We start from the raw sequence: 26,408 nt of genomic DNA, 5'->3' as shown, positions 1-26,408 counted from the left end.
TCCCTGCTGGTGCTGGCCCTGCCTGGCTTTTTTCCCCCAAGGTCTCTTTTTTTCTCACAGTCCCTTGTGCGGGCTCTCTAATCTGCCTCTTCAGAAGGTTTGGGAGTGTGACTGGGAAGGCAGATGAATGTCAGGGCTGGTTAGGTTCATCTAAGTGACAAGTGTGTCAGGTCCTTCAGAGATCTCCCCCTGGCTCTGCCACGGAGACTTGGCACTGGTGCCTTTGTAGCAATGCTTCCTTCCTAGAGCACAGGGTTGGGTTAATCTCAGTTTCTCTAAGGTAATGTGGCAGGATGCCCAACTTCCAGCCTGTACTCACTGCACTAATCAGCCCGTTAAGTAGACAGTCTCTGTTCCCTGTTCCAGGCAATGAAAATTGTCAGTCCCTGTAGAGCCATCATGGGAGTAGGTTGCTAAAAACACCAGAATGCAGTGCTGATGGGCTCTGTGAATCTGCTTCTCCTCCTTTATGCTTTTCTCATTCCCATGAGATTTATGGCTATGATAAGAGGCTTATTAAGCTTATAAACCTGGGCATTTTTCCATGCCCCAGTGCCCCTAGGGCCACAGAGTATTCTTGTTCTCTAGTGAACAGGGTGTCAAAGGCCACTTCATGAGAACACTCTGCCTCTGTGCCTTTCCCCAGGGGATTTTGTTTCCCTGTGCACCAGTGTCTACCAGTATCTCAGTTAAAACCTATTCAAAATTTTGTCTTTCTTGGACTGCTGAGCTCTAAATCTCCTTTTCTTGTCATCAGTGGTATGCTTGGGAGAGCAGGGTTTTGCTGAAGTCTAAGTCTTAAGCCTTTCGGGTTTAGAAGTCTGCTTGTGTGATTAAGGCTGTTTCCTGCAGCAGGATTTGCATTCACTGCTCTCTGTTCAGATCCTGTGAGGGTGTGTGGTGAGCAGGCAGCAGTTCATGGCTTCAGGGTGCTTCCTGGTCTGTATTTCCCACAACATTCAAGCCTGTGGTCTTGTTCTTTTACAAAGGTCTGTTAATTAATTTTGTCCTTCTGCAGCCTAATGATTCAGGGAGGTCAGTGAGGAAAACTTGATAGATGAGGTACCCCTGGCAGGATCAGTTTTCTCCATTTTGTCCTCTACACAGTTCTGCACTTTCAGTGAAGAACACCTTCAAGAGTTTGCCTGCAGCTATGAGTCTGCCTGCTCTAGCTCTCTGTGGGGCACAGCATGTTCTGGGAACTGAACTCCTCTCTTGCAGCTTGACTAATGACATAGCATCAATGTGAAACAAAGTCTTGACCACATCTGGTCACTGTCTCATTCTTCACCTTTGCCTGGAGATGAAGGGCGAAGTGCAACACTTGGCAGCTGTCATGACACTGAATAAGATACAAATCCCTTGGAATACTTGAACCATAAGCCTAGAAAACTGAGTGAGATTTTGTGTGACTATCCTGACACCTCTGCACTGAGCCCAAACTGGCTGTGGTGAGAAAAAAATTATAAAACTCCATGGGCTGAGTGTCCCTGCTGGCAGTGACTAAACTTCAACCAAAGGCTGCAGCCACCTCTTGGAGGCCTGCACAGTATTTTAGCACTAACTGCTATGTAGTTTGGAGATTCCTGTTTATGGAAGGAGCACCCAGTTCAAACTTGGTTCATGTAGCCCAAGTACAGAACTGTAGTTCTAGCTTTGAGCTCCTTTCCTAATCATCTCTTATCTCCATGGCTGCTTCTCAGGGCATGAGAGGCATAAGAACTCATGGGACATACCTGAGGAGCCTGTATTGAGCAGAAAGAAGCTTTTACTTCCATCTCTTTCACTCTCTGGGGCTGCTCTTTGTCTGTTCAGTCAGTCTTTCAGCTTTTCTCCTTCTGCAGCCTCCAGGCACTGTGCCAACCATGTAGCAGCTCTCTGCAATGGATTATAACAGAAGTAAGCAGTCCCTTTACGCTGCCTTCACAGCTGAATTTTTCCTTCAGTGAAAACTTTGGAAAGAACATGCTCTAGAAATGATACAGCATTGGAGGTTAAGAGATTTAACTACTCCTTTGATACACAACAAAATTACAAAACAAAATACACAACATGCTCGCCACAGCATGTTGTTTAGTCTTTCAATATATTAAATGAGCTTGGTGAACCTTGTAAGTATGGATCAATAGCTGAAGGCTGAAATTAGCTTCTCAGGCCTGTGTTTGGGCAAGAATTGACATATGGGCATGAGCCCCACTGACTGCAGTCATTGCAGCAGTGAAGGAGGACAGAACCTTAGCTGGAACAGTCTGGATTTATCTGTAGTAATTCAGTGTACTGGAAACATTTTCTTACACATTGTAATACTTACTGCCTACTTAGGTTAGATTTTTGACAGTGATCATTTACATTAAAAAGGAAAAGTGAAAATAGTTTGAGATTTAGTTTCTTCAGTGGAATTCTAGGAACTGATATCAAACACATTCCTTAATGGATTAAGACTTAAGTTTGGGAGAAAGTACACAAGTAGCTTGTGGTAATACATGTAACTTCTTCCTAAAAGATAGTGATCAAAAGGTTTTATCAACTCTGGTAACTGTTTTGCTTTCAAAATTGTGGTGGAATTTCAGTCAGGTAAAGTATTTATCTTTTCCTCCTTTCCCTCCTTTTCCTCATCAAAACTATGTACTGGGAAGACTTACTGCTGCCTCTTGTACTAAAAAGAGCCTTGGTTTTTTTTAATGTGGGAAGGGTTTTCTTGGTGTGTAGTCAAGGATGACAATTGCTAAATGTTGTGGTGAAAGGTGGCCTGGGCTGCTGCCCGTGTTTCGCAGTGCTGATCTCACTGATGATCCTTGCACAGCCTGGCTGCAGGTTTGGCTGTTCCCAGGGTGTGACTGGCCTACTTCCTGAGCACAGGGTGTCTGTCTCCTCTGCACCCAGACAAGAGCTTGTGGCTCAGCTGCTGTTGGCTGGATGCTAAATGCTCATGTGGCTTGAGGGTGAGACTGTGAGGGCAACCTGGCTTGCATGTCACCTCTCCAAATACAGCAGGTAGTTTAAACAACAGAAAGGAGCAGCAACGAAAGCTGTTTCAGACAGCACTGAAAAATATAGGCCCATAAGACTAGCAGTGTTGACATCTCTTTACTTTCCTGCTTGAGAGTGCTTGATCTCCTTGGCTCCTGCTTATAAGTAAGTATATTCAACTCACTATAGTATAGAGGATGCCCAAGAAAGATTAATGATCTCCTTAATTGGCTCTTGTTCTCTCCCTCAAGTGCCATGTACCATATATGACCAGGCACCTGTCAACCTATGGTAGGATCTTTCTTCTTCTGCTGTGCTGCTCTGTGTGCAGGCCTTTCCATGCTGTCTGTCAGTCCAGTTCCTCTGTCTGGGTGTGAGTGCCCAGAGTGCAACTTTTAAACGCTTTTTTTTTACCCATGTGCTACAAGCTATACTAAGATCTGTGGGCAAAAGGAGGACTGGATTAAATAAAACCCTGTTTGCTTTTTCTTGCAGGCAAACAACGCTTGTTGTCTATATCATGTCTCTGGTGGGAATGATAGTCTATACCTTCACTCTGAGCCTGGGCCACCTCTGGGTAGTCTTTGTGACTGCTGGGTTGCTGGGGTAAGTCCATGGTGCAGGCTGCTTTCCTCAGCATGTGATGGGAGGGGATAAGCAGGGAGGAAGAACTCCTGCTGTGGGAGGGACTGGGAAGAGCCATAGCATCTGAATGGCTCCTATTTGCCCTTCTCATCTCTCACTTTATGTGTCTCATTTGAGTCAGGACATTATGGTGACCCTGCTCAGCTTAATTGTTCCAGGTAAGTGGAAGCTTTTGGGAAGCACGTGGTACCCACAGCCCCATAGATGACAGTGGACAAGAGTGAAAAGCTTGTGGGCTGGCATGGCTGTTTGTGCTGGGGGTGATGCTGCTTAGAGTTACAGTCTATATTGTACCTCTTCTGTCTTCCTTTGGCAGTTGCTGAGTCTTCCTTTCTGTGTACTTCATTACAGGTTTTTCATGACAGGATACCTTCCCCTGGGCTTTGAGTTTGCTGCAGAGTTGACATATCCAGAATCAGAAGGAACATCATCAGGGCTCCTTAATGTCTCAGCACAGGTAGGTGTGCTGTTTTTCCTTTGCTTGCCTCCTTTTAGTCAAAGAGATTCAATTGTAGTTCCAAGCCTTGAGTCCTATTTCTTGTCCATTATTGGTGTAATGTACTGCAGATCTAAGCAGCCTGGGACCTGTTTTTTTGAATGATGTTCCTCATGGCACTTCTGTAGTGGCACTCATTCTGTTTAAGAAAATACTTCAGGGTGCCAGTCATCCTTGCCTTTTCCAACATAGCTCTTAACAGTTCTGGTTTGTCTCCAGTGAGAGGTGAGATTCCACCCATCATGGTCATCTGTCATTCCAGTAGCTGCAAGGAGATGCCCTGGATGTGTTTATAATCAAACTTTAGCCTGACTAGGCCAACTGTTTGACTGGCCTGTATGCTCTGATACTTTGGTAAAGATTGGAAAGAGTTTGGGCTGCTTTATAATAGCAGTATAGCTTGACATTACCTTTGTTTGTTTGTAGATTTTTGGTATTGCCTTGACCATTAGCCAAGGGCAAATCATGGACCGCTTTGGGACAAAGGCAGGAAACCTCTTGCTTTGTTCTGTCCTGTTCCTGGGGACCATTATGACAGGTAATTAAGATTTTCAGTCTTCTGCTCTGACTTTGCCTTGGGCTTGACACATTTGTTGGAGGCTTTTGTGTGCAGTTGAGTCAAGAGGTTAAGTTAGAAATGTAGATAGCAAAGATCATATGCTGTGATTAGAGCTTAACAAGGAAACTAACTGATACCGGGTGGGGATAACTGAAACAAGGTTGGGAATGACAGGTGATAAATGAAGTATTGTAAGAGTGCAGGAACCATAAATACCACTGGATTCTAAGAATGAGAGGAGGTTTGGACTGTGACCAGCAAGTCAAGGAGCCCTGCCCACTAGACACAGATTAAGAGTTTACCATGAGGAAGATATCTTACTTCCTCCCCAGAGGGCCACTGACCCAATTAAAGAGGACAATCGCGCAGCTGTAATGGATGTTCAGCTAATTATAATACCAGGCAACCATCCTGGAAACCATTTGAGTATGTAAAACCTTTTTGGATAAATAGAGAGCAGGAGCTTGTGACTTTTTTGCACATGCCTTTGGAAATGATTCTGCACGTGTCCAGTGCTGTAATAACGGACCCTTTTTTCAACTTAATTCATTGAAGAGTCATCTGTCTGTGCTTCACAGTGCCTGCAGGAAAGGGCAGAACCCACACAGCAGTCCCATAGCAGTGCTGTTCCTCTTTAAGCATCTGCTCTGCTTACAAAGAAGAGCCAAGGCTTTTTTCCCTGGCTCTGGCTGGGGTCTCAAAGTTGCATCTTCTACACACTGCAATAAAGAATCTCTATCCTGCCTGTTTCAGAAGTGTTCTCAGCCTTGTCCAGGAGAGTAATTTCTCTTGCTCATTGTAATGTTTCAATATGTTTCTGTCTCTTCTGGGGCTTCTGCTGCTCCTTTGAGTCCTGGGGAAATTGACTTGGGCCCTGCATGGTGACTTGACTGCCTTCACATCTCTCTTCCTCCCTCTGTTCCAGCATTCATTAAGGCTGATCTCCGAAGACAACAGGCCAATTTGGAAAATGAACAGACAGTGAGTAAACCCCCCTTCAATCCCTGCTGTGCCCCTGCTATTAGCTCAGGACAACACCCAACCTCTCTCCTTTCTAGGAGAAGGGGTGGCTTGTGGGGAAGCTCTTTGTTGGCATTTTCAAACTGGATGTAATCCCAGCTCTGCCAGCTGCTGGGGCCTCTATTTGCTCAGTGTTAATGTCATGCAGAATTTGTAGGCTCTGGGGTTCTGCAGGGTTTCACACATCTTCATACCAGCTAGGGCCAGATGTGGGGCAGTGCTGTGCTTGCTTCTCTCCCTTGACAATGTGTTGAGGCCTTCAGTGCTTTGCTCTTTTGTAGAGCTGAGTAACTATTGTTCTAGGCCCCTAGGCTGTCAGGTTATTCCTCTTACTCCTTGCCCTTAGCTGCCAAGTGGGGTTCAGTGTATGTGACTGGAGGAAGCTAAGGTGCCTAAGTGAGGACTTGAGCAACCTGGCTGCTCACACTTTGCATAGTGCTGCTGACAAGGCTGCTAGTTCATACTTGCACACCAGAGCTTGGGGTGTAATGTACTGTGCAATAAATGCAGTTGTTTGCACGTGGGTGAACTAATTGCAGTGGATACTGTCAGAAAATGCAGGGAAAGGGAGGGGACTGGTTGCTTGAGGCTCTTTTCCGTATTACTCTGGGCTCCTCTTCTAGGATGTTAGCAGAGATATCCACTCAATGCTCAGGCAACCATCAGCAACCATGACTAGCAAAGTGTGAAAATCTCAGTTCTCTGCTGTCTTGAGTCAGCTCTATTCAGAAGACAGTGCTGCCCTTCTCCAATGCTGGTGGCACTGTGAGCTGAATTCATAACATGGATGTGGAAGGCCCAGGAAAGGGCCTGAGGTCCTTTGGCAGTGAAGGTGTGATGCCTTCTAGTAGTAGGTCCTTTCCTTTTGTCAGACATTTCTCTCATCAGATGAACTGTACATTTTTGCCTAAGCCCTTTTTAGTATAAATCCTTTTCAGTCTGAGTACTATTGTAAGAGCTTGCTGCTGCATGGGGAAGAGCGTTGCAACCAGAGCAAAGGTGGTGCAATGTCAATTTTATAATCCTCAAAGTCTCCAGAACTGACAGTAGTAAGAACCAGAGGGATGTGTGTGAGATAACAGGTCTCAGTCAGTCAAAAATTTCACTGGCAGCTCCTTCCCCCTGAGGAGACATGCTCGAAAGAAGTCATGTTGCACGCCCCACCAACACCCCCAAATGTGTCCTCCACATGGCTGAGCTCACCTGAGTATTCTCAAACTTAACAACCAACTGCAGGTGCTCAACTGACTGATGGTAGGCTGAATCTGGTATTCTGCATTAAGATGGAAGCCTCGGCCAGGGGATCAGCCAGCTGGGCTTGGGTGCTGTGTGCTGCTTTTGTGGAGAGCTCTGGCAAAGTCAGGTACTGGGGCTTTTCTATATGGCACAGATGCCTTACACATGCTTGGGTGATTTTACTGGTTTCTTCCATTGTCTGCTTCCCTTCCTTATTTTGCTCCGCTTTAATTTCTTTTCTTACTTGCCTCCATATTTTCTGACTTGTGACTGTCATTACAGAGACTCCAAGGCAATCAGATCATGGATTATGGGACTGTAGCTTGTAAATCTAACCCCATCAATTGCCACTCCTGCTCACTAGCTTATACATACCAAGGTAGGAGAATTGCACTAATCTACTTCTCTGAACGCTCACAGGGTGGCACAGGCATGAAGCCAATGGCATTTCTGGGGTGACTGCAATGGCTGTAGAGTATCAAGAATCTTTCTGGTCTTCTCAGGTACTCAGCTGAGAGGAAAGACAAGACAGCCTCCAAGAATAGAGTGGAGATCCCCCTAGATTCATGTCAGACAGAGATGTAGGGATTCAGCTAGGTGCAGCAAAGCAAAGCCTGGTGCTGGAGCAGATTAAGAACTGAACTGTCAGTCATTTGTTAGGGAGAGGAGGTGCAGACATTTGGAGTCACTTCTCTGTCATTTTTACAGTCCAGATTCTTGGCTGGAGGTGATACCAGGAACCCTTTAAAGAACTGGTTTTGGGGTGGTATGCTTTACTACTCACTGTCCTCTGTGCCACAGGCTGGTCTACTAAGTTATCCATGCTACACTTTGCTTTTCAAGGTGTGATAGACTGTGTGTGTATCATACAGTGCCACAGCCAACAGGACTAACAGGCAAAAAACAGAGCGAGTTGATTGGGAAAACCAGCCTTAACCCTGCTAAGATTAGGGCATGTTCTGCAGGGACCATGAAGCTGCTATACTTTGATGGAAGTGTGAGGAAGGGTCCCATGGGCAGGGAGAGTGTTGGTAAATGGAGTTATATCCAGCTGGCATCAGGTCACCAGTGCTGTGCCCCTAGGCTCAGTATTGGGGGCAGTCCTGTTTAATGCCTTTGTTGATGACCTGTATGAGGGGATCAAGTCCACCCTTAGTCAGTTTGCAGACCAAACACCAAGTTGGGCAGGAGTATTGTTGGAGGGTTGGAAGGCTCTGCAGAGGGACCTGGACAGGCTGGATCCATGGGTTGAGATCATTTATGAGGTTCAACAAGGTGAGTGCTGGGTCCTGCAGCTGGGTCACAACAGCCTCAAGCAGTGCTACAGGCTTGGAGAAGAGCAGCTGGAAAATTGCCCATTGGAAAAAGATCTGGAGGTGCTGGTCAGCAGCCACTGAACATGAGCCAGTGTGTGCCCAGGTAGCCAAGAGGGCCAGTGGCATCCTGGCTTATGTCAGAAATAGTGTGGCCAGCAGGACTAGGGAAGGGTTTGTCCACCTGTACTTGGTGAGGCTGCACCTCAAGTCCTGTGTCCAATTTTGGGCCCCTCACTACAAGAAGGACATTGAAGTGCTGGGGCATATCCAGAGAATGGCAATGGAACTAGTGAAGGGTCTGGAGCACAAGTCCTGTGAGGAGCACCTGAAGGAGCTGGGGTTGTTTAGCCTGGAGAAAAGGAGGCTCAAGGGAGACCTTTTTGCTCTCTACAACAACCTGAAGGGAGGTCATAGTGAGCTGGGGATGAGTCTCCTCTCCCAAGTAACCAGCAACAGGACAAGAGGAAACAACCTCAAGTTACACCATGGGAGATTTAGATTGGATATTAGGAAAATTTCTTCACTGAAAAGGTTGTCAAGTATTGGAACAGGCTGCTTAGGGAAATGTTAGAGTCACCATCCCTGGAAGTATTTATAAGACATGTAGATGCAGTTTTTAGAGACACGGTTTAGTGGTGGACTTGGCAGTGCTGGGTAAATGGTTGGACTTGGTGATCCTAAGAGTCTTCTTCAGCTTAAACAATTCTGTGGTTGTTGCAAGGAGAAGACTCAGTCAGAGTCATTTGTGAGCTTCCAGAGCATGCAGAGCTGTGGAGTTGTGCAGATCTCACTTTCCATTGAAGCACTGTACCATTGGCTGTGTAGCAGTTTGTCTTCTATTGGTGCCCTCATCTGCTGTGGTTATAATTAAACAAGTGTTGCAGTTAGTAGATTAAATTAACCTAATGGCCTTGTGTACACCTTGTCCTCTATTAATTAAGCTGTAATGTGGTCCCAACAATCCTCCCAACTTTTGTCTCTGCCTCAGTTCCCAGAGCTCCATCTGGGTTAGCTTTCTGTATCTCTGGATACTTGGATCAAATGCCTGTTTTATGTGACAGTGAAGCTCTTTGTGTGCTGCCTTTGTTGTAAATGCATCTGAAGCCATTCCAGAGTTGTGCCTTAGGATTTCATAGTAGTGTCAGTTGATTCAGCACGCACATTATACTCGTGAATATGCTGTGTACTGCTTGTGCTCGTTTGCTTGTGATTTGCAGCATCCATGCAAACCTTTTTGTACTGTTCCTTTGCATTAAGAAAAAGTATCTTTGCTGATCTTCCATAGTTTGTTAGGACAAGTGTACACCCTCAGTAGCTTACTGGATTCTGTCGGAAGCTGCACCATGCTTAGCCTCTAGTGAAATACTGCCAATAAAAAAATGCTGGAATTTTGTGTAGTAGGCACAAACAATGTGTACCCATTCTCTGCTTCCCAAACTTTCCTACTCCATTTCCTGTTTCCTGTGTGGCAAGCAGCCTCCTCCTGTCCCAAAGCCATAGGTAGGCCATCTATATGCCCTTTTCCAGTACTGTGACTCACAGCTGTGAGAGAAGCTTTCCTTCCCCAAGGTGGTGGAGCCCTGCAGACTGTCTGATCTAAAGCTCTGCTCCTATAGCTCCACAGCAGATGACTGGTGCTGAGACCCCAGAGGTGCTTGGGGAACCTGGTCTGAGTTGCTTGAGTGCTTCCATGGTGCATTCTGGTGGAGTTTCTGAAGTCTAAGTGCAGATTTCCCCTTATTCCTACCTCTTGCACCACTTCATGCACCCCCCCTACCCTTCCGGCTTGTTGAAGTTCCCTCTTTGCACTTCCTGCCTTTTGCTTTCAGACATGTCTTTGGCACTTTCCTTATCTCACTCTCTGCTTTGGGATATTGCTGCTGACTTCTGTAAAACCTTTTCACCTACAGATTGTGTAAGAGCCTACTCAAAATGAGACTGTTTCGTATCTCTTCCTTCCATGCTGCCTGGATTTCTCTTGAACTGCACTGGGGATGTGAACCTCTTTCCTGTGCACCTGATTTCTGCCTCAGATATCAGTCTTGCCTTACAGTGAGTAAACTCAGAGCCCAGGCTGCAGGAGACTCTATATTAACCCTTACATGTGTGTTGTCTTGTGAATTGGTGACAGCTGGGCAGTCTCACTGTAAGCAGAATTAGAACTTGAGAAGTATGCTTTCCAAAATCCACTAGGGGAAGAAAAAGTCTCAAGTTTAATCCTAACACACCCCAGAAAGGCTCAGAAGCTGAGCTTGTCAAACTCCACCCAGGAAAGCTGAACTGGAATTAAAAGAGTTTGGCTGTTCCATGAAACTGAGGATGGGGTGGTAACTGGGCAGCAGTCTCCATTTTCCTTGCTTTTCTTCCGGGAAAAGCCCCCTCCATCTTAAGGCTCCAAAAAGTTAGGTTAGTTCTTTTACAGGATTTATGGAGAAAAAAATCTTTTGTATGTTTGCCTCTTATTTCTTACATCTCTTTAAGATACGAGTAGTGAACTTTGAAGAAGACACTGCTTTGTGGAATTATCTCAGCCATAAATCCAAGCTGGGGAAAGGGAAGAAGCAGGACAGAGGGCGCCAGCACTTCAATGGGCAGTGGGGGTGGGGATGAAAAGACTTGGAAGAAGAGCAAGATAAGCAATGTGCCTGGGAGCTGAAGAGGCTTCAAACACACTGGAGTAAGAACACAGGGGAACTAGTGGTTGTGCTGAGCCTCCTGAGGAGGTAAAGAAAGCAAGTTCTCTCTGGTGTTTGCACAGACACTGTGCTGCCTGATGGCATGGAGTGCACTTTCCATTGCTCAGGGAACTGGCCCTGCAACTTCATGCTTGAAGCTGAGCTTGGGTCACAGTGAAATTTTGTTGGTGAGCTGGCTGTGGGTCTGATCCCTCTGATGGTATCAGCCCCACAGTGAATTATCAGACCACAGTAGTGGTCTGAAGACTACAGCAAGTAGCTTAAACAGTTGGATGTTGCACTGCCCCAGTGCCTCTTGCCTGGGCAGTGAAAGTGGCAAGAGAAGGAAGAGGGAACCAGCAGCACTCTCTGGGGATGGTGATTCTTCTTGGGGGATTTCTGCAGTAGTAGGGAGCTCTGAACTACCCAGGCTCTGGCCAGCCAGGATCCTAACCATACTGTTTTTCTCTGACTTGCAGAAAGTGTTGCCAGAAGCCTACACTAATCCCATAGTCCTTGAGGAATCACGGCTGTGAAATGAAGGGGTGGCAAAGCTGGGAGATACAGCCCCCCTCATTCCCGTCTTTTCTACCTGCACCATCCTCCTGTCATGTGCATGCCATGGGAGGGGAGCAGCCTCAGGACAGGAGCCCTGTGAACTGCTTGTGGAAAGTGTGAAAGAGCAAAACAAGAGGGGGGTTGCTTTCATCAGTTTTAGCCTTGCATCATGCTGTTTTGGTGTTTGGGAGGAAAAGTTGGGAAAATCTGCTGTGTCTCCCCAATCCCACCATGTATGCTTGGAAAAAGCATATGTGCTGAGAGAAAAGCCACAGTACCAGCCTAACCCTGAGCATGATGGTGGCACCCTGCATGTGGCTGTGAGGTGGAAGGCAGAAGCTGGATCACACTTAACTCTGTGAGCAGCCCTGGAAGAGCTGGCTCTAGGGGAAAGGGATTGCTCTGCTCTGGTTCCCATGGTGCTCTGTGTTGCACAGGTAGTAGTAGAGGCCTCAGTACATTACCAGCAAGTGCAAAGCAGTGCACCAGCTGCTGCCAGCTCTTCTTTTATTATTTGGCTTTCCCAGATGAAGCACTTTAGTCTGGATAAACTTCTACTCAGAATTCACTGGGGTTGCCCTGATGTTCCTACGTATTAGGAGTAATTAAGAGATACCAATATGCCTCCTTCTAGCTCGAGGAAACGACTAGTTCTGCAGCCTAAATCTAGCTCATCACTACATTAAGAACAAAAGTGAGTCAAACCACTATTTCCCTGGGCTGAGGACCACGTCTTCATCCTTAACAATAAGGTGCCTTTTGCATGTTTCAACATTACATGCAAACTTTTGTGAAGTGTTATATTGAGAAAACCAGCCAAGGCTGTGTTGCTCTTCACAGCCACAGAGAGGGGTATGATGGGAATCCAGCTTTGCTCCAGTATGGAAGCTTCTCACTTCATAATAGAGAAGAGGAGAAGGTGCCTACTTACCAGCATTTGTGTCTTATAGACACAGCCCATCTGAATGCTGTTTATCTTCTAAACACAGCTGTAGATCCTTTTATCACTTCTCCATCCTTTCCAGCATCCCACCCCTGCTGGAGACATCAAGTGTCCTAATATGCCTTAAATCATGCTGTTACTTATGTATTATTTGAGACAGGGGACAAAAGCTGCACTGAGGTGAAATGGTTAAAAATATTCCTCTCTGACAAACTATTTGTGACAAAACATTTTTTTTGGTGAAATTTTAACATTTTTTGATACACTACATTTTGATACAGCCTGAGTTCAGTAAGTGTTTAGACAACACTCTCAGGCACATGGTGTGATTCTTAGGGGTCCTGTGCAGGGCCAGGAGTTGGACTGTAATCCTGATAAATTCCTTCCAATTCAGCATATTCTATGATTGAAGTCCTATCTTTGCTAGTTTGGGATTGAGGATGGGGATTTAGAATGATTTTCAATAGAAATTTTAATGTAAAATATAAACATTTGAAGTATACAATGAAATCTGACATATTCATATTAAATGACTGGAAACAGTCTACATGTGGCTCATTAAATGTTCTGCAGAATGGAAGAAACATCTTTCTGCCCAGTGCTACTGCTGTGTTCTTTTCCTTTGTTTCGTCTTTCTTCTGCATGTGAATTGTCTTACCAGCTAGGAGTTCCTGCTGGTTTTTTTCTGCATTCTGTGTGCTGCCCACTGTTTTGGGCATTATTTTCTCTAGATCTAAGGAACCCGTTCCTGTTTTCTCCATCTTCTGTAGTTACAACTTGCTACAAAGGGAAGCTCAGTCCTCGCTCACAGATTCATAGTTTGAGTTTGCTGTCACCAGCATGCTGCAGAAAGAGAGCATCAACAACATTTGGTTATATGAGCAGTCAGACCTGGAACTCTGTGGCAAGGACTCAGGGAAAGGTAGGTTTGTGTAAAGAGAGATGATGTATTCTGCAGCATACAGTGGAAGAAGGTGCTGTTGGCTCTGTTCTTCTACCCACTACTGTGAAGCAGAAAGACAAACATAGCCCACTGCAGTTTTTTGTCATTTATTAGAAATGGCCCCTGGAGAACACACACATGCAAGTTAGACAGCAATGCCAGGGGTAGCACCCATTCTCTCTTTCTGGTTGAAAGTGTTCAGCACATCCTGGATAGTTCTGCACCTTGTCCCCACAGGTACACTGGGAGAGAAGTCCTTAGTGCTCTGGGCATGCCAGAGGCTTTGCCTGCTACCCAGGGACTCAGTTACCAACTGCCTCCCATAAGCTTTGACACAAACTCCTCTGGGACTTGGTCTTTGACATCAGTCAGTTGGAATGTTGCCTGGACAAGACAAAAACAACTTGATAATGACAGTGATTGACAGAGTCCAACATTGACCCACCAGCAGGACTGGTGTCCTGGAGAAGTTCAGCTGAGCTTTCATGGAAGTCTGGCAGTGAAGGTAGAAGATGACACTGACCCACTAAAAGCCCTCAACTTCAGTTTTTCTTCTTGTTTTGTGATAGTGCTTCTACCTCCAGGTACTGCAGTCCAATCAACATCCCCATAATAGAGAAACCTATGATAGAGATAGAGGATGAATTGTGTAGAAAATGCTGGACAAGAGATGAGGCATCCCCTCAGCCCATAGCTGCACAGGGAGTTTTTCTGGGCTGTCATAGCTCCAAGGAGAGTATGCAGGGGGAGGATGCAGAGCTCTACTTACTTGCTACCATGAGGGGTGCCATGACTCCAATTGTCAGGGCCGCAGTGTGGTATATGAAGACCTCAGAGAGGAAGTGAGCCAGGGCCAAGAAGAAGGTAAAGAGTGTGATGTGATAGAGGCTGTTGAAGAGCAGAAAAAAGCAGGTTATCATATCATACTATGGGCATGAATATGGCTGAGTGGGAAAAAACGCAAAGCTGCATGCTGCCGTATCTGATCTCACTGGCAGCACAGAGGGGACTTTGTCCCTTGCCTAGTGAGGTGCAAAATCTCCCTGGGCAACGGCTGAGAGGAGAATGGACAGCATGTTCAATGGTGCATTGAAAGTCACAGGCATTATCTGGCCTGAAGGAAGGTGAAGAGCATGAGTAGGGCACCAGTGAAATGAGAAGTATGTGCACACACAAAAAGAAGGTGAGAACTGGACGAGCAGAGAACTAGGTTGGCAGGACTTGGCTGACTTCAGGCTTCATCACCCAGTGTCTTCCCACCTGTGCTCTGCTACCCTCTATGGGCCACGGCTGGTGAAAAGGGAGCAGGTTCAAGAGATGCAAGATAAAATTCCTCAAAGAAACAACTGATCCTTTATACATGGCATTGCCACCACCCCCTAAAACCATATCATTTAGTCCCTGCACCTCCCTACCTCAGATAACCCTGGGCAACCCAAGCACCTACCGCCAGGTGAACAGTGACTTCTGCTGCAGGGCTGAGGGAAGCACTGACAAAAGCATTTTAGCAATCTCCAATAAAGGCTTTGTCTAGCACAGGCCTCAAGTCATCTTGCTTGGAAACCCCTCTCAGAAACCCCTCCCTTCTGTTAGCACAGGGAGAAATGGTGTGTCTCCCAGTCAGCATAAGGCTGCCCCTCAGGCCTTGTTGTCAGCCCCAGGTAAGTGTAGGAAAGAAAGCAACCGGTTCAGGCCACTGCAATGGGGCACCTAAAACTGTCCCAGTCTTTAGCTGAGCTGTCATAGTAAAAAAAAAAAAAAAAAATCAGTCACACCACAGCATTGGCAATTGCTTAATTAACAGAGCAGCAACGGCATTCGGAAAATGCTTTCCAAGCTGGAGCTCAGAAATTGGTGACAGAGAAGGAAGAGGTTCTCAGATCTACCCGTTTCTGACTGAGCTAAGAACAGAATTCAAACGCGCAGCCTGTCCCCGCAGAGGAAGAAGGGGGCAGCAGCTACCGCACAAATCCCACACTGCTTTGAGCTTCTTCAAGGGAATGCTGTCAACACTATCGAAAGTTCAGGAATAGCTTTTGATTCCCCACCTTCTCTGTGCCGCCCCCTAAGCTCAGGCTGTGCCTAGCAAGCAAACCAATGGATTTCTCGGGCGCTGCTTTACATACGTCCTGTTACGGATGTCGATTGCGCAGAGGCAGCGGATCACAGATGACAGGAGGGTCCAGACGCCGAAGGTCCGAGCCTGGAGCCCATTCACTGCGTAAAGAAGGAGGGAGCACATGGAGAGCACGCATGGCCCTGCCTGCCACCCCCCGTCTCACCGTGGAGGCGCACTCCGGGGCAGCGGGCAGTTCCCGGGCCCCAGAGGTGGGACCCCGAGGACAGTCCAAGGCCCCCGGCTGGAAGGCGACCTCCAGGCGCCAGGGCGGCCAGCGCGGCCCTTACCGAGGCCGGGGCTGGCGGTGTACAGCTTCTCTGAGAGGAAGCCGTGATCGCGGAAGCTCTGGAGGGTGTTCCCGGCGGCGATGACCGACACCATCACCAGCCAGCTGCGCAGCACGTTCAGGAACCGGCTCATCCTCCGGCCGGCTCCAAGCGCGCCCACCGGGCCCAGGCCGAGTCCCCGCCCGCTACCGGCGGCGCTCCCGCCCGCGCCACCGCCCAGCGCTCCGATTGGCCGCTGCGCGCCGCTCCATGCGCGCGCCACGGCACGTAACACCGCCTCCCGCCAATCGGATCCTTCCCCGCGCGGGAGGCGTGCCCGCCCCGTCTCCGCCCACCTCGCTGGAGTAGGTGGGAGCGCCGGCAGGGGGCGGTGTCGAGCGCGCCTGCGCAGTGAGGCGGCGGGGGTGGCTGCGCGCCGGGGCGGGGCCGCCGCCCGTCGGTTGTTGTAGTAACGGGGAAGCGGCGGGAGGGGTCGGGGCTGCCTTGTGCGCCCGGCCCGGCGCGGCCCAGCGTGCGGGGGCAGGTACGGCTCGCACGGGGACCCGCTGCCTTGGGCGCTCCCCGCCGCTCTTGCTTCCTCTGGGGCCGCTGGAGGTCGCCGTGCTTAGCCTGGCGCGGGGTAGGCCGGGCCGCAGCCGCCCTCCACGGGCCAGGGCCGCTCCTGCGCCGGTGGAGGCGTTACGGTGTCCCGCTGTCCCCGGGCGGCGGGCCGGGCTTGGCGGGCGGTTCCCGTTGGGCTGGGCCGGCCTGGCGTGGGTCTGCGGCCCGAGGCGAGGCAGGGCAGGGCAGGGCGGGGCAGAGACGCGCGTTACCGGTAAGTGCCCGAGTGGTTCTCACGGGCAGGTGCGGAATGATCTGCTGGAAGGTGATGCTGCTTTCTGCACTCGCGTGGCTCGGAGGTGATGTTTAACAAATCGCAGATGTTTAACAGACTTGTTGATAGTATTGTGAGAAATACGTACTGGCAGGAGGTGGTAGTTACCTGATAGCTCTCGCTGTCCTGCTCATCTGTTCATTCCTGCTTTTAATCCTTATTGCAGGTAACTGCTCTTGCAACTAGGACTGGGCTGTATGAAAACTCCCAAAGGAAATGCCAGTTGGGATGGCTAAAGATCTGGAGGAAACTGGCTCATCCTCAGAGGAGGAAGAAGATCCTATAGATGCACTGGAGTAAGTAGGAAAAAACCTCTGAACTGTGTCTATGTCTCTGTGCTTTCTGGTGGATCTGTAGTAGTTTGAAAAGACAGATGCATTCCTTTCCTTCCTACCTATGAAGTAGAAGATGATCTGTTTGGGCCTTAAGCCTATGGGGAGGCTATCTACATCTGCAACCTAAAAGACCCCCACATTCATCGGGGTTGGATGTGCAGCTTTTCTTTGGCTGCTCTGAAGTCGATATTTTCATGGATTTCTTTTTGTCATGTTCCTAAAAGGGGAATGTTTTTGAGGATATTGTGGTTTTTGTAGCTTTTATTTTTTTAGTTTTTACTGCTGCAGAGATTAGAAATCTGCTGTACAGTAGATTGATATACAATGCTTTATACCCTGTCTTGTGGTAACTCATCTACTAGACTTCATATTTCTTACTTCTTCTTATTTCTTCTTAGTAGCAAGTCATAATGTTTGTTCCATCTTTGCTTGGTAACTTCTTTTAGCTTTGCTTGTGAAGGACTTGCTCCCTTATTCATTCCCATAGCAGAATCACTTTAGTTTCACGTGGACCTGCTTCACTGTGTCCTGTTAGGGTTTTTTTGGATGCACATTGTGACTGAGTGCTCAGCTGCAGACTAGAGTGACTTAAGACGTTTAGAGGATTGTTGCTTCATAGCAAGTGGTTGGCTTGGGTTTGCTAGATCCTCATGGCTGGAAAGATCCTGAACTAGCTTCACCTGGAACGTAGCTGTAACAGTATGTCTGCATCAAGTGACCAGGGGTCATGCTAGGAATGAATGACTGTCACCTGGAGGATTGAGCCTTGCTGCAAATCCTCACGACAGGCTTAGTATAAACTCCTGTCTTGTTGCCTCAGCTCATTTTCCACTTACATAAGGCTCTGGCCTGTAGTGTAAATTCTGGAGGCTTCTTGGGTCCCTCCCAATCTGAATAGCTAATTACACCCCAGTTGTAGATTTTTTTAAAAAATATTTTGTTAAGGTAGCAGAAGCAGGTAGGAGTGCTGTGAAGTTAGTTTGTCTGGGTGATAATGGTAGTAGCTTCGTTAAGAAAACCAAGGCTACCCTTAAGAACCCTTGTCCTAGCATCAGAAAGTTGCCCTTCTATCTCTGTTCCTTTGTTCTGAGTGTTGGAGGTGTTTTGTCTTGTGTACCTTCTCCAAACCTTTGGCAGACAATGATCTTTCATATTCTATAGACAAATGCTTTTGTATATTACTGTCAGTCTTTGTATTTCTTCTTGTTAGTGTAGACATGTCTCTCCAACCCCTCAGTCTCTGTTTTCTCATATTTTAAAAAAAAGTTAATTTTTTAATGTTTTTTATTTCCTTGTGCAGTGTTTATAAACAGCCCAAGTTTTATTTGCCTAGGGAAGTTGACAGTTTTTCTTTGTGTGATCCTAGAATTTGATATAACAGGTCTTGATTTTTTTTTTTTTTTGTATGTCCTTAATTCCTCTGAGGAGATGATATTTTCCAGTCTCCTCTTGTTGTTTGGTACAGAACTGATCACTGCATCTCAGAGCCTGTAGCTTAAGTGGTGCACTGGGGGGCATTGTTCTTGAATTCTGGTCTTGCATTCCACTGTATCTTTAATATCCACAGGAATTAAAAAGGAAGAGTACACAGCTTTATCCATTCTGTTAAGCCAAGTCTGTTCTAGTCTCTCAAACTCTGCATTATTGCTTTTTCTGTGTACTTCAGACTCCAATATTACAGCCAGGCTGACTGCACTGATCTGCAGTTCTAAAATTGGAGGCTGGAACCTGCATTGCAAGGTCTGGTTGTGTGGATACCAGCAATTGTGGTTTATCATGAATTATAGATCTTGTTTTCAGGCTATAAATTCAGAGAACTGTAGCTGTGAAAGCTCACGAGGCCTCTCCTAAATTGTACCCACTAAAATAAATACAGAACTAAACAGGATTAAACAGAACTCAGACTGGCAAGACCAGCTCTAAAAGAGGGTGATCTGGAAGATTCCCTTTATAGCTGAGTGCCAAGGGTGCTGTATTGCCTTTGTGTGGCCAGGTTTTGGTAGTGGGAGGGCTGTGGTGGTGGGTTCTGTGAGAAGTTGCTAGAAGCTTCCTCTGTGTCTGACAGAGCCAGTGCTCCAATATGGACCTGCCACTGGTCAAGATGGAGTCCAGCAATGGTGGTAGAAACACCACTGTGATAACATATCTATGAAGAGAAAAAAAAAAAGATATTGTATGGGGGTAATAGTGCTCAGAAAAGAGAGGAGTGAGAATATGTGACAGCAGCCACTAAGATCAGAAGGCAAGGAGGTGCTCCAGGTGCCAGAGACGGCATTCCCTGCAGTCTGTGGTGAAGGCCGTGGTGAGGTAGTTGTGCCCCTGCAGTCCATGAATATCTGTGGGGGTGCAGAGATCCACCTACAGCTTGTGGAGGAGCCCCACACTGAAGCAGGTGTATGCTCAAAAGAAGGTTGGGATCCCAAGGAAAGCCTGCACTGGAACAGGCTCCTGGGAGGGACCTCCAGACCCATGGAGAGAGGAGCCTACCCTGGAGCAGATTTGCTGACAGGACTTGTAGCCCTGTGGGGGACCCATGCTGGAGCAGCCTTTTCTTTAAGTACTGCGCCCTGTGGAAAGGGATGCATGCTGAAGCAGTTCATGAAGAATTGTAGCCCATGGACAGGATTCACACTGGAGAAGTTTGTGAGGGACTGTCTGCTATGGGAGGGACCCCATGCTGGAGCAGGGTATGGGCTGTCCCTGAGGAGGAAGCAATGGCAGAAACAGCATGTGATGAACTGGCTGTACCCCCATTCCACATTTCCCTGCTCTGCTCAGGGGAAGGAGGTAGAGATTCAGGAGTAAAGTTAAGCTTGGGAAGGAGGGAGGGGTGGGGGGGAAGCTGTTTTTAAGATTTTATCTACTTCTCATTATCCTGCTCTCATTTTGATTGGTAGTAAGTTCAGTTAGTTTCCACAAGTTGAGTCTCTTTTTCCTGTGACTGTAATTGGTGAGTGATCCCTCCCTGTCTGTAACTCGTGAGTCTTTTGGTAAATTTTTTCTCACCTGTCCAGTTTTGGTGGGTGCCTGGCATCTCGCCGGGGTGCAACCTGGAACCACCACAGATGCCTAGCATGTGTGTGTGTTGAGTCAGCACAGGCAGGGCTTAGGGACAAGCACACAAGACTGTGTCTGAAATGCAAAGAGTAAATTTCTTTTTGTTTCCTTGCTCACTGGGGGATCCCCAAAGCAGCAAGCAGAGGCAGTCACTGTGGAGCTTGGTCCTTGCTAGAGAATCACGGAAGCTGCTGCTCATTTTTCAGGGATTCTTGCAGGTGTATTTTACCACTGTGCTTTGACCTTGCCCACTGTAGGGCAGGAGTCTCAAGCATGTTTGATAGAGTGCCTTGAAGTCTGTTGCAGTGCTGTGCTATCTGACTTCAGAGGTTCTGCTTGTGAAACACACAAAGACAACAGTTAGTATGTCACCTGTATTATTCTACACCCAAGCTGTAAGTCACTCAGGCATGTTTACAGTCCTCCTCACCATCTTCCACTGTTTTCCCCAGCATGTTTGCTTATGTCCTGCCCACTGGCTAGGTGGGTAAGTATGGAGAAATACTGTGTCATTGTTGTAACTAACTGCTGCATGTATGAGGCTCAGCAGTTATTTATACTGACTGTCTTGTCGTTGCAGGGGTCATCCATGTATCAAGTGGACAGGTGGTGGCTGCAGGCGGGTCCCTGTCTTGGTGTTTCATGCTGAAGCCATTCTGGCCAAGGACAGCTACCTCCGTCTAATTGGAGGTGGGTGCTACTACGTGCCAGCTTTTAAAAGGCTTGAAGGCTTGAGGTAAAAGTCTCTTACCTGATGGTCCCTTCACTTTGTGGTGGGAAGAGAAATATAGTAGGAAATTGGAATCCTCTCTAGTCTCTGACCACTGAGACATTCAGAAGTGCTTAATCTGTTGACATATTAACTGTTGTTTTTGGTGAATGCTTATAATGTCTTTGGACTGTGATAGTGTCTGTCCCTCCACTGGGTCCTGATGTGTTTTAAAATGGAACTGTCTGCTTGCAAATTGAACTTGGAGGCCATGCTAGAACTTAAAACCAGAATACAAATTCACCATTGCTAAGACCTTAAAATCAATCATTGTGGTGAGTTTTGAGAGCATTTGACTGGGAAATAAAGCAGCCAGCCCCACAGTTGAACAATAATAAGCTGTCATAACAAATCTGAGTCTACAGCCTCACAACCCCTAGAAGGCCATAAACAAAATGGTTCATGGCAGTACTTGAGTTGGGAGACCAAACCTGTCTAGTGTCTAATACGGGAGAGCCTCTGAAGAGGCTGGGTTGTTATAAACAGTCACTTTGGATTTAAAAAGTTAGTACTTGTGGGTGTGTACAGCTGGGAGCTTGTTCTGGATGTGCTGAGTTGGAGAAAAGCTAAAATGTATTCAGCTTCCTTTTGTGAAGGTGCTGACACTTCTTTCTTCTCTTGCTTTTCCTTTCTTAGGTAATTGGTGCTTTCGTTTCTAATATCCTATCTAAGCAGAAATGCTTCTGGCTCGTTGGGGTAAGGGGTGGAGAAGGTGGTTTATATGTGGAAACTCCTGATCCTTTTCATGTGAGTTACAAACATACTTGGACGGTGCCAGAAGCTGATGGTAATTGTTACTCACATTTTTACTGCAGCGTGAGGTCTCTTCTGCTTTTTCTCACACAATTTAACAAGTTTATTGCTGAATAGTGAAACTTGTTAAATTTCCTCCAGCTTTGTCTTGTTCCTGATTATGATACTTCTTGCTTTTTTGATTTACTTTTGTTAGTAGAACATATTTCCGGAAGTTTAAATTAATCTTCACCCTTTTATACTCAGTTTGAATACATTTGTAAACTGCCTTTTCTAGGCAATTCTGTATTCTAGCGTTGCAATTTCTTTCTGTACTGTCTTTGAACTTTTTTTTTTGGATTGCCACATCCTTTTATATTACAACTGACCTCTAGTCTTCCTACTTGCTTTTGTTTTATCTTATACCTCTGGGGCTGCTGATTGCCTTTGTTTTTATGACCTTCTACTTCCATAGTGAGTTTTTATTTCCTTGTACTATTTACTTCATTTCTTACTGTATTTCAGTTATTTGTTGGAAGATTGGTACAGGTGAATGAGATGTAAACAAAAATTCAGTGCTTTATTTTGGGTTTTCAGGATCTAAGAAGTGATCACATAAGCAAGCCATATCAATGAGGGGTATTAGACATAATTACTTTTAGATAGAAATACCAATATTGACTAGAGAAGAAAGCTGAAATAATGTTTGGAGTGTTATCAAGCAGTCTATATAATGGAACATTAAAAAAAAATAATCTGGATATTTTTCAGGCTGTCCTGTGCTTTATTTTTATATGATGGGGTTCTGTGATGCTACTATATTATAGCTAAGGATTGATGTCAGTTCAGTGATGCTGATGTTGGCATTTCCTATCTCCCTTTGCCTGTTAGGTGCTGCTACTCTCTGTGAATTAAGTGCAGCTGTACTGTCTGAGTCCTTTTCTTTGGTAGCATGACTTTGGTTTATTCTCCCAGGTGCAGACTCTAATCCTGTGTCTCTTTGCCTCCTCACAGAGCGCTTCCACATGTCCTATAAGATTGTGCGGACAGACAGCCGGCTGGTTCGGAGCATTCTGACTGCCCATGGATTCCATGAGGTGAGTGCAACAAACTTCTGTCTGTTTTTGTGCTGGGCTGGGAGGTGATGGTAATGTTTCTGGATTTTTTGTGTGTGGGTTTTTTTTTTTTTTTATTCTGCAGGGTTAGAACCAGGAAGTTGCTGTGGAAGTGGCCTCCCTTGAGATTTTTTGTTTTGTCTTTTAATGTACTCTGCTAGTCAGACTGAAAATAGGTCATTTTGCTCCCTCAAAGGAGAACCCATTAGTCTTAAGCCTTCAAAAATAGGAGAAAAGAAATGCTGGAGTTTGGTTATGTGATGCTTTTAAAGCATCACACCCTTGGGAAAATCTGAAGGATTTAATTTCTCAGCCTTTACAAGCTTTCAGAAGTATTGATGTAGTATTTCACACTTCTCTTCTAGCACCTGTCTTACTCTGAAGAGTGTCCTGTATGCAGCTAATGACAATTTGAGAGATGTGTAGGGTTGATTTTTTTTTTTTTTTTTTTTTTCCAGAATAACAGCAACTTAAGGAATTGATCTGACAAGTTTCTGGCAGAGGTTAAAGCTGTTTTACAAACTGTGTTTAAACCATCTATGAAAATAACAGTCTTACAACTTTTTTTTAAAAATCTGACATGGTTATTTCCCAGCATGGGAATACCTTAGGGTAGCAGTTTGGCTGGAGTTGCCCTTATATTGGAGATAGTAGAGGAGATTGTCTTAGATTAGAGTTGCTTTGGCCTTGTAGATCTAGGGACAAGGTGGTATTGCTTTTCATTAGTTCAATGTTTTTGTATGTGGTGTTTTTTATGCTGCTTTTCAGGTTCACCCTAATAGCAATGATTATAATCTCATGTGGACAGGATCACACTTGAAGCCCTGCTTGCTGCGTTCCCTTACTGATGTTCAGAAAGTCAACCATTTCCCTAGGTAAGGCCTTGATACCACGTTTTGTTGAACATCATTGTGGTGATTTGCAAAAATCTGAACATAGATACCCCCCAAAAAATAGAGCATGCATGGTACTGTAAAATCTCAACAGATTGGGCCAGTTCCACCTGCTGTCTCATTCTTAATGGTCTTGGGGGCTTTCAGGGAATAGTATATCAATGAAAATGTTGTTTGTAGCTCAAATACTGGATTTTTAATTTTATTTTCTTTATTTGATGATAAATTATTTGTGGCTTCAGTTTTTAGTTAGAGGGATGGTCCTATGTCCCCTGCTAGTTTATATACCACTGTTATAACCAGTTAGTTTATAGCCACCATTATAACAGGTTGCTGTGCTTCAGTCTGTCTTGGGAATTGCAAAAAGTGCCACAAAGGATATTAATACAGCCCTAAGGTAGAGGCAGTAAAGCTTGAGAATCAGTTAGGGTTTAGACGTCTGACAGGTTAGGGCTTAGACATCTAACAAAGCTACAGATACTTCAGTAACTAGGACAAAGGGTTGCTGTAATGTTGGGGAATAAATAGATACAGTCTCTTGTTTTGGGACTCCAGGTCGTATGAACTGACACGAAAGGACAGACTGTACAAGAATGTCTGCCGAATGCAGCTCACCCATGGGTTCAAGACATTCCATATCTTACCTCAGACCTTTATCCTCCCAACAGAGTACCAGGAGTTCTGCAGTAAGTGAATGGATGATGATGCCCAGACATAAAACAAAATAATGGGATGTGGGGAGAAAGGAATTATTTTTAATATACTAACCTTTTGATCATGCCAGTGGTTAAGGTAGCAAAATTAGAGGAAGCTAGGGAAACAGTAGAAAAGGTCCACATGACTTCTTTATGTAATTTCTACTGTTCTGTTTACTCCATGCCTGTGTAAGTTTCCAAAAAGTTGATGTGGGGTTAAGATTCCAAAATGGAGGAGTTTTTATGTGCACAGTGTTGTTGATGATTAGCTTCACAATATTGCTGCCTAATGCCTGGGGGTGCTGAAGTGAGAAGTGCCAAAAGGAGGCATAGGGCAGAAGAATGAATCAATCAGAGCACCGTGGGGGGCTTCAGGGAGGGGCTGTATTAATTGCAATGATTCCACAGGGGTGAAAAAGCATATTCGAAAAGCAGACTTTGATCTCCCTGTGGAGTTCTCTAAAGTGTTTACCATAGGCAGCATTCTTGACTCTTACTCCCCTGTTAATAAGCAAAATGGAAAATGTTGCAGACTTGTGCTGTGTTCTTTTAAACAGATACCTATTCTAAGGACAGAGGCCCATGGATAGTGAAGCCTGTGGCTTCTTCCAGAGGTCGGGGTGTCTACCTGATAAATAATGTAAGTGTTCACAGAAAGGACTGCTCTTCAGTAACAGTGCCTTCAAAACTATGTTGGCTTCCAGGCAAGAGGCATGGAGGCATCTAACTGGACACTGGCCTTACTCTCAATTTCAGCCATATATTGGTGAGCAATTCAACAGCCCCGAGCAGCTTGGAAGGCCTGCCTGGGCCTGTGCTGTGTAACCAAAAGCAGTCTATCTCTTTGTATGCTGTGCTCATCTTGCAATCTACCTGCAAGTCTTAGCTTATTAGGAGCAAGTTTATACTCCCTGAGACAGTTTGGGAAGCTGTGCTGCTTCATGCTCTCTTTGTGGCTGACAGTAAGCTGACCTTGTGGAGATTTCCAGAACTCTCCTTAGTTGTTTCCCTGTGTGACCTAAACAGTTCTCAAACAGACCCCTTGTCTCACATGGCCCCATGGAAAAGACCAGTTTAAACAAACCTTGACAGAGTAGCAGGTATATTAGTCTTAAAGCTATGTTATCTAAAAGCCAGTCTGTCCTTCCTGAGGTGTAATGGGGATTGTTCTTTGAAATCAATATGCAGGTTGTAGTGCCTTTTGCTGTTTGTGAGCTTTGCAGGGAGTTAGGTTGTCATAGGTAACAAATACATCTGAACTGGAGCCAAACACATGAGGGGATTCCAATAAATATGCTCAACAGCAAAATGACTGTTGAGTCATTTTGTTTTCACTCATTCAAACCCCTTTAGCCTTCCCTGCACTGAAGGGGTCATGCTGCCTCATCTGTTCTCTACTTGGATCATTTCCCATAAAATGAGGGAGCAATTTGCCAAGTGTATGAGGTAAGTATTTCCAGAGCTACACTCAGTTTTTTCTTTGCTTGAAAGGGAGGAATGAGCTAAGGCTCACATGGCAGTTGGCCATGACCTGGGGAAAATACCCTTCTGGGACCAATATCCCTTTGTGTATTTCTGTTTAAGAAACACTGCAGCTAGTTTGGCCCACAGGCCTTTTTCCTTCAGTGTGATGCCATTAAAAGAGTGTCTTTTAGAATCTCATCACAAAAGTTTTTGAACAACAATAACCCCTCCAAACAAATAACAAACCTTTGCATTTCCCTGATCCATATAGAACAGTGTGTTGCTTTTGTGTGATATTCTGAGGGAAGTTGAACTTGTTCTCTCTCATGTTCTATATAGACATTTTATATGCTTAGGTTTTCTGCTCATCGTGCTGGTGTTGTGGCTGAATGGATACAAAATTGAATAAAGGCAGAATCCTGTGATTCTCTTGCCTCTTCTGCAAACTGAGGGCAAGAAAGTGTTGTGCAAGAAACTGGTTACAAGAGGCTTGCATACAGCGAAAAGTAAAAGCTTTTTCAACAGATCCCATAACTTTGTGACATGTATTTGTCATAGTTTGAGCTTTCTGTTCTTACCTACAAGTGTAGCTTCTTTTGGGTACAGGAGCTCCTGCTGTGAACTGAGACTCAGTATAAGGTGGGCAAAAACGTTGGATACCAGCCCAGGATGTAGTTATAAAGAGCACAAGTTGAGTGATTTTCCTC

At 45.9% G+C, this 26,408-nt stretch overlaps 3 protein-coding genes across 9 annotated transcripts in view; 2 read left to right on the top strand and 1 right to left on the bottom strand.

Annotated features, from left to right (window-relative positions):
- Window positions 1-13,062, top strand: part of FLVCR2 (FLVCR choline and putative heme transporter 2) — a 34,824-nt gene extending 21,762 nt beyond the window's left edge. Inside the window, exons 6-12 of one of the 2 annotated variants that reach the window (XM_071426778.1) lie at window positions 3,466-3,576; window positions 3,967-4,072; window positions 4,538-4,649; window positions 5,596-5,651; window positions 7,209-7,305; window positions 10,276-10,294; window positions 11,397-13,062. In XM_071426778.1, the coding sequence (XP_071282879.1) occupies window positions 3,466-3,576; window positions 3,967-4,072; window positions 4,538-4,649; window positions 5,596-5,651; window positions 7,209-7,305; window positions 10,276-10,294; window positions 11,397-11,430 (535 nt within the window). In that variant the 3' untranslated portion in view covers window positions 11,431-13,062. The remainder of the gene's footprint in view (window positions 1-3,465; window positions 3,577-3,966; window positions 4,073-4,537; window positions 4,650-5,595; window positions 5,652-7,208; window positions 7,306-10,275; window positions 10,295-11,396) is intronic. The other variant, XM_071426780.1, reaches the window with a different exon arrangement.
- Window positions 13,063-13,452: 390 nt separating this feature from the next.
- ERG28 (ergosterol biosynthesis 28 homolog) lies at window positions 13,453-15,980 on the bottom strand. Its single transcript, XM_071426781.1, has 4 exons — window positions 15,768-15,980; window positions 15,488-15,578; window positions 14,131-14,249; window positions 13,453-13,983 (listed from the first exon to the last, which is right to left on the bottom strand). The coding sequence occupies exons 1-4, from the start codon at window positions 15,898-15,900 to the stop codon at window positions 13,904-13,906; spliced, it is 423 nt and encodes a 140-aa protein (XP_071282882.1). The 5' UTR covers window positions 15,901-15,980; the 3' UTR covers window positions 13,453-13,903.
- Window positions 15,981-16,175: 195 nt separating this feature from the next.
- The window catches only part of TTLL5 (tubulin tyrosine ligase like 5), a 123,906-nt gene continuing 113,673 nt past the window's right edge, over window positions 16,176-26,408 (top strand). For 5 of the 6 annotated variants that reach the window (XR_011679164.1, XR_011679165.1, XM_071426774.1 and 2 more), the window contains exons 1-7: window positions 16,176-16,290; window positions 16,808-16,937; window positions 20,614-20,723; window positions 22,549-22,631; window positions 23,418-23,524; window positions 24,098-24,228; window positions 24,795-24,877. Coding sequence is in view for 4 of the 6 variants with exons in the window: in XM_071426774.1 (XP_071282875.1) it covers window positions 16,858-16,937; window positions 20,614-20,723; window positions 22,549-22,631; window positions 23,418-23,524; window positions 24,098-24,228; window positions 24,795-24,877 (594 nt within the window). In the remaining 2 variants the exon portion in view is untranslated. Of the gene's footprint in view, window positions 16,291-16,807; window positions 16,938-20,613; window positions 20,770-22,548; window positions 22,632-23,417; window positions 23,525-24,097; window positions 24,229-24,794; window positions 24,878-26,408 lie in introns of those variants that run through there. The other variant, XM_071426775.1, reaches the window with a different exon arrangement.

Source organism: Agelaius tricolor, unplaced genomic scaffold, assembly GCF_023055355.1.
Source record: "Agelaius tricolor isolate 1412-34295 unplaced genomic scaffold, bAgeTri1.0.p SCAF_5, whole genome shotgun sequence".
Classification (NCBI taxonomy): domain Eukaryota; kingdom Metazoa; phylum Chordata; class Aves; order Passeriformes; family Icteridae; genus Agelaius; species Agelaius tricolor.
This window is presented reverse-complemented; position numbering and strand designations above follow the sequence as displayed.